The following is a 7,751-nucleotide window of genomic DNA, read 5'->3' as shown; positions in this document are numbered from 1 at the left end:
TATATATATATATATATATATATATATATATATATATATATATATATATATATATATATATATATATATATACATATATATATATATATATATATATATGTATATATATATATATATATATATATATATATATATATATATATATATATATATATATATATATATATATATATATAGTTTAGATTTTTTTATGCAAGTAGCATACAGTAAAACCATGTTATCCTGTACCATGGTTTCACAGTATGCTATTACAGGCTGCAGCCAGCTGTTTGACCGACATATTGCTACCAAAAGTTATGGATAAGGTTCCTTCTGTTTGTTCATCATTCCAATTTTTGTCCAACTTTGGGGACAAGGAAAAAATTTACTGGGTTTCTTTCAACCAGCTTTGTGGCATTTGGTAGCAACAGGTGGGGTTGGGGGGAGAACTGTGTTTCTTCATGCTGGAGAAAACTCTGGCGGGTCAAGCACAATTTCTGGAATCTCATTCAAAAATGTTTTGCTATTTTTCAAACCACCCAAAACCTATAATGCGATGATACTAAGAAATGCAATGCTCTGAAAACAAACAAAAATGTACATAACACTACACTTACATGAACTCTATTTTCATTCATCTCCCAACACGTTTACTCAGGTGTAATTTGAATGTCAAGACACTTATTTGAGTCATTCTTTTCTTCAATTTATTCATTTTTGGTCAAAATAAATGTGCAAAGAACATTTGATGTTGTGACATTAATGCAGATGTATAAATTAAGGGAACAATATTTTGAACCATTTCTCTACATTTATAATTGCCAATAGAAAGGGGTTTTGTTTTAGATCTCTTATTGTAGCACGGAGGAATTGCATTAATATTTTAAGACATCACTAACATATCCCATTGAGGACGCTGGAGTTATTTGTACAATAAGTATGGTTGCAATACCCTCATGAAAATCAATCAAATGTGGCTGTTAATTCAGTGGGGTTTTAGTTCAATATGTGGAGAAAACTGGAGAAGAAATTCATTAATTTAGACAGATTTCCTAACATGTTACAACAAAATGTTTGACTCTTTTAATAATAAGTGATGTGATTATTTTCCCAGTGTCTTTAAAAATGGAGGCAGATCTGATAGAGTCCATGTGGTAAACTATGGAGAACAAAAAGCTCCAAAATGAAGAAAGCAAATAAAGCATTAAATTATATTTATGCATATTCAAATTAAAACAAACCTGGAAATGAATAAATCCGATTTACCAATATTTATTCAAATATTTCAATAATTTATTAAATGCAAAATTATATAAGTAAATGAAAAACAATTTGAATGTGAAGTCATATGTTGAAATTTGATCTGACTATTTCAGCAATTACTAAATCAATTTAAGCTTTCTTCGCTGTAGTACACTATAAAATACTTTATACTGTCACTGTGGCTTCTTATGTAGCATGTAAACTCTGGGACCTCTGGCTTTGACTAGTAGAGCTGATCTTCTGCAGCCCACAGCCATAAGATAATTTAAAAAACTCTGAAATTTCCATGTCATACCTAAAATCCATGTAGTCACGTTTATCAAGACAATAGTACTTACTTAAATAATTTATGCATTTGTTTTGTTCATTTCATGTTTGAGATCTTTGTTGAATTCTGGCACAATTAGACTCCCGTAACCCAAACACAAATAGGAACTAAAGCAAAACCTATAGATAGCAACCCATTTCACTAACTCAGCTCAAAATTTCTTTGTACCAATTATTGCGTCTGTTGAGATTTTTCAAAAACTGTTTGCTGCAGCTTAAGGACAAAGCACATCCTCTCCTGCTTGTCCAGAGTAAATTTAGATGAGTAGTGTGGTGTTTGTCTAAAACTGAAGGCCTGGTAAGGATCTGTGCAAAATCAGGGCTTTCAAAGTAGGAATGGCCGTGACAGTGCCTAAAAACACCACATACACACACACATGTATGCGTGCACACACACATACAGATGACTCAAACAGCATCTAAAGGACACACATCTGAATTTGCACACCTGACAAACACACTCCAACTGATTAGTGCCTTTCAAGTGTTCATTAGGGGTCAGCTGGTCAGCATCTCCTAATTAGAACCTAATGAAAGATAAAAGACCAGAGTACGAGGCATGGAGGGAGAAGAAAAGAGGGGCTACAAAGGGAGACAGAATGTTATTAAGTTCAAAAAGTCTTTCTCCATACATAGTCCTGCCTTATCTTTACCTGCTGCGCTTTCATAACTTTTCCTCTCCTCTCTCAGTGCAGAAAGTACAAGTTGAAAAATATGTCAAATTTTGTACTAAAACTGAAAAACAAAAACGTCATAAGAAAATAAATGTTTAGAATAAGAATTTAAAGGAATAATCAAACCGCTGTAAAAGGTTAATTCCCTCCATAGTTGGTAACTTCAGTAACTTCTGTCAGCGTTTCAGAGTCACGTTCCATAAATATGGCATCTGAATGTTAAGTTTCAACAGCATTCAGCTCAGAAGCCCGTGCTCAGCGTGTCTGTCTCTGTAGGGGTCTTACGTGGGCTGGGTAGACTCTTCAGGTACTCCAAATGCCTCCGGGCCTCAGCCTGGTTCTGCCGGACATAGTACACAACGTACACAATGACCATGAAGAACCACACAAACATGGTCACGAGCATGGCTACATCCGTGGTCTTCCTCTGCAGGCTGCAGAAGTTCACCCCGGAGTCCAGCAGCTTGACCAGCGGCTGACCTGTGTGCTCGCCTGGTGATCCCGGGTCCTCCCACCGGCTCCCCTCCCCCACGCCCCGCACGGAGCTCTCGCAGATGATCCCATTCACGGTCTCGGGCTCCAGGTTCAGAGTCTCCATCAGCTCCTGCAGGGTGCAGTCACAGTGCCAGGGATTGTGATAGAGCCGGGTCTTGGCGCGAGTGGACCCAAACTCCTCCCTGCTGGCCTGCCTCAGCTGGTTGTGTGAGAGGTCCAGCAGGCGCAGGTCAGGTCCCAGGTGCCGCAGGGCCCCGGAGGAGAGAGAGTCGATGCGGTTGTGGGACAGGTAGAGGTCCCGCAGGTGGACCAGGTGGCTGAAGGCACTCTCTGGGATGTTCCGGATGTAGTTGCGCTCCAGGTGTAAGGAAACCGTCTCTGGTGGGATCCCCTCTGGGATTTCCCGCAGCCCTGCGTCCGAGCACAACACAGTGGCTGTCTCCCAGGCACAGTGGCAGCTGTCCGGGCACTGAGGGGTTGCTTGACCCCACAGGGTCGAGAACAAGAGTGACATGCACAGCCATGAGTAGAGATCCAGCTTTTCACCTGTCCCCCTTCCCCTTCCTCCACTGACGGCGCCACATCTCTTCTCACACAAGCTTGTGCACATCGCCTCACCATATCCCCATGACACACATCAGATCCCAATCAGACTCAGGCTGTTGCTACAGGAGAACCTGGCAGGTTGGGAAAAAGGGCAACAGAGTAAAGAAGAAAATCTGGAAACACATTCAATCAAAATGAGCATGCATGCAGAGGATTATATAGAGGAGAAAAACTTGCATTACAGAAATGAAATGAGTCCATCCAACACAAAAGGGCCTTTGTAGAGCAACACTGCAGTGAATCATGCATAAAGCTAATTCTTTGCATGACAAACATCTTGCATGGTAGCTAATCCAGTTATAACACCAGATTTCTGGAAAATGCACCAATATATTTAACTACATTTAATCACAGTCTGAGCAGCTGTAATGATAGCCTAAGTGGCCTAATAAGGTTGCAAACCCCTTTTGCATTTCTGCATTAGAAGAACACAAATCATATAATGCAATTATCTCTACTCTACCCTACCTTCTTTCTGTTCTGTCCTTCAAGACCAGAATAAAAGGTATCATATTATCCTGATCGATACATTTTCATCTCATTTACCCTTCTATTCATGTCTCTATGATACCAGGGCTGCTTAATCACGCTGCAAGGGTTAAGCGTGCTACGCGCTGTAGAGATGGAGGCTAGAGAGAGAACAATCAATAGCCCAAGCATTGCCTGTTAGACTATTAAGGACAAGAACATCAATCCTGGATGAATCTCACAGTGTCAATAAGTGACAATAGTGGGAAAAAATCCTCTTGCTGTAGTCTTGGTGTTACCATCTGCTCACCACTCATGAAACTGGAAGGCAAAATTTAAAAAAAACAAAAGCAATGTGCAAAACTCTGTAGATTATGGTAAATATTTCATGTGAGTTAAACTATTTCCAATTGAAGAAGCCTCATATTTGCATGTTGTTTTGTTTAATTTGTTTTTTTTTAGTCTGTCTATCTCTGTAGATATTTTTCATTGCAGCTTTCTCTGACGATTCAACCCGATGTTTCCAGAGCCACTTTGTTTTTCTGAGGCAAGTGCATCCATCGTGAAAATGATGTCTCTATAGGACAGAAATCACAAGAGACTGCTTGAATTTGATTACAAGAGAACCCTCTTAAATGTCAAGCACCCTGTGTTTTCATAATAAAATCAAAACTGTCATGCGTCTCTAGTCTCCACTGGAAATAGAAAGAATATGCTTAAAGGCTGGAACCTCAGACTTTTTAGATTGCCCTAGGTCTGTCTGATATGCTCAAATTAAACTGGTAAAATGCCCAGTATGTCCAGTAATATTAGGTGGAAATTTCAGGCACTCTTCTTGATTTTAATTGATATACTGAATTAATATATGCAAATTTCCAATTAGCAAAAAAAATCACATGATGCATGAAAAATAATGGGAATGAGGAGGGTAGGAAAAAGAAACGAGCAAAAGAAAATACATTTCAATTATAAATTAAGTGTTTTGAATGTTATGTGTACATTTTTTAGTACTAATAGGAAGTTAGATGAGTTACAGGCTATTTTTTTTAATATTTGCAATTAAAGTTTATTTAGGTTTAAACCGCGTTAATATGGGTGGAAACTGCCATAAATGGCTCTGATCAAAAGATTCCAGTGTTTTCTTTTTGTTGCGTGCTTCATAACTTTTTCATGCATAAATTACACATAAAACACACCATTTATAATATAACTAATGTTTCCAGAAACCGTTTCTCTACACTATAGACTTTTTGTTAAATGAAAGCCCACTACAGCGGCCACTGTACATGTGGAACACATTTTACGCACACAATACACAATGTTCGGCAAAACTATCTTACCTTTAAAATAGTTTAACATGAAGTTTGACTCCATATGGTGGATGAAAGAGGGGTTGATTTCGGACTCCGTTTGTAGTTTATATTCGCTTTTCACCAAAATCCCCCTTTTCTGCGTGGATCCATGAGTGGAAACGCTGCGCTCCGTTGCCCACAGACGGCTCCATCTCGGACTGTCTCAGCGACGGAGGCAGTTTTAGCTGTGAAGATGTGGGGCAAACTCTCCCTCCTCCTCCTCTTCGTCCTCTCTCTCTCTCTCTCTTCCTCTCCCTGAGAATAGGTGTTTGTAAAAGGTAAATCCACACACGGAGGGTGTGCCATCATCACCTCTCCTTACCCGCGGCATCCATCTCGCTTTTCTGAGAACACGCTACCTCCATGAGCTATTAACTTAATTACCTTTCGCTATAATTAGATTCTTAGAATAAGTCTTCCAGAAAAGCTGAGTGAATGGGGACATGTACACACAGAGATAAATTAGAAAAAGACTCCAAATAAATAACAGGATCACATTTAATTTATTAAGCTACACACCGCAAAGTGGCGGCCACCCCATAAAATTGCTTTTTATTGCAGGAACACACACTTGCACTAAAAAGTTAAACCTAACCTCATTGGAGAACAATTAATCTGTGGAATGTAATGTAATAATTATTTTTAATAAAAGCACTAGCAATAATTGCTACCCCTGGAGTTACGCTTTGTGCAGCCTCTCCTCCCCCCTTTGTCGTTAGAACATAACTCACTCTTCTTTTTCAACATTTCACAAGGTGGAAGCAATGCACAGAGATGGAGAGATCTTGACTATCCCTCTTTGTGGAATCTGTATAGATCATTCAGAGTCCTGGGTCTTCTCTTTTGCTCTGCTCTCTTCAGCTCAGCAAATAGGTTTTTCCTCAGGATTTATGCCTGTGGACTGTGATGGGGGGAAAAAAAGGTTGATTTTATACTAAGTCAACAGGGAACCATTTCTGTGCTCGAATGATCATTTTAGATCACAGAAGACCTTGTGATGACCTATTTTCACTTTCCTGAAATATTTGCGTTTAAAATGTCCTTGGATTGAAGAGTTGCATTCATGCCATGGACTTTAACAAGAACCTTTGGCAGAGAGACATCCTTACATCATCACACAGCCTCCATCATAGTTAACATGTGGTTTTCCACACTTCTACTTAACAGATTCACCTGGAGCTCAATTATAGTCTCATCTGACCAAAGAACAGTTTTAGTGGAAATTCCAGTTGAATTTAGCAAAATAAATAAATAAATAAATAATTTTCCTTTGTTCGTGTAATTTCTTAACAACCAATTAGCATGTAGAGGGTGCCAAATAGTTGTTGTGGACATTTGATGACCCCAAGATGGTGTTCTCTAACAGGTTTACTCTTAACTTAACATCCTGCCCACTGTGTAGCTTAAAAAGTAGGGCATATTTTTTAAAAAAAAATGCCCTATTTGACGAGATCCCTGGGGTAACACCAATGGCATCATTGGTGATTTTGCTTAAGTCAATTATTTCTTAACAGTTTTTTCCAGACCCAGTACATGTGCTCAAATTAAAAGCTTGATTTTTAGAGTTTCCTTTATTTTCCCCCAATCTTTGCTCATCTTTGCTATTTGCTCCAGTGATACTTTTAAGACATCTTCACCAGGGTGCCAGTAGATTAAGCCAGAAATATGCTGTATTAATTTCTTCCGTTTCTTCCTATTTGACCTGAGGTGTCTGAAACTTTCTAACTTAAAGCAGAACTGAAATATGTCACTGAAGGTGGATGCCAAGTGAAAGGAAAACTTTTATGACCTGTAAGTGATGGACTGCCTCCAAAAGGATAAGTAACAAATCAATATAAGACTATCTTGAGTGATTACTTTCATTCCATGATGACAAATGTTGGTCCTGGTGGGATAAGCCTCTTCCAGGTAACTGAGCCAGTTCATTTAAAAGAAGGAGTTTTGTTAATCCTACGTACTGACATACAATCTTATTTGGAGAGTTTTTGACCCAAGCTCTGTCTAAAACTATCATCAAACACTACCGGAAGAAATAAACATTTTCAGCACCATATTGGCAATTATAAAATTGCCAATATGGTGTTACTTTGAAAGCTACTGTTACTACTGTTTTTTACGTAATATCCACTATGACAAATGTTCCTCTACCAATTAAACAAATGTTCCCAATGTTTGTAACTTTCAAGGCAAAGACAAACTCGGATTAAAAAAGTTTGGATGTCGGCACGTGAAGAACTAGGGTTTTACTCTAATGTTGAATGAACTTTACACAAATCTCAAATCATTACAAAGTCAGCAGAAAATGTTCATCCACTGCTTTTTCTTGTTGTACATAATTGTTAAAAGTGAGTGCTATTTTAATTCTCTAATGAAATAGAGTCATCAGTGATTCATTCCAGAGACTCACTGCTTGACCTTTGCCATAATGATGCAGCCACCACCATGCATCATTATGACTCATGGTGCAAAATAATATAAATCAACTCCAGAAAGATAAATCTGAATAAACTAAAACCTACAGGGGGGGGGGGGCGCCCCCCCTCTTAAAAAAAAAAAAAAATCTTTACCCATCAAAGGCCCACCATTA

At 38.5% G+C, this 7,751-nt stretch overlaps 1 protein-coding gene across 1 annotated transcript; it reads right to left on the bottom strand.

The window, feature by feature from the left end:
• Positions 1-2,212: 2,212 nt before the first annotated feature.
• Positions 2,213-5,653, bottom strand: LOC106956785 (leucine-rich repeat-containing protein 3-like). Its single transcript, XM_015047829.1, has 2 exons — positions 5,153-5,653; positions 2,213-3,415 (listed from the first exon to the last, which is right to left on the bottom strand). Exon 2 carries the CDS (start codon positions 3,346-3,348, stop codon positions 2,485-2,487), a length of 864 nt encoding a protein of 287 aa, XP_014903315.1. The 5' UTR covers positions 3,349-3,415; positions 5,153-5,653; the 3' UTR covers positions 2,213-2,484.
• Between the last annotated feature and the right edge of the window lie 2,098 nt (positions 5,654-7,751).

Source organism: Poecilia latipinna, unplaced genomic scaffold (genome assembly GCF_001443285.1).
Source record: "Poecilia latipinna isolate Pla-1442-1.1 unplaced genomic scaffold, P_latipinna-1.0 Scaffold41, whole genome shotgun sequence".
In the NCBI taxonomy this organism is placed as follows: Eukaryota; Metazoa; Chordata; class Actinopteri; order Cyprinodontiformes; family Poeciliidae; genus Poecilia; species Poecilia latipinna.
This window is presented reverse-complemented; position numbering and strand designations above follow the sequence as displayed.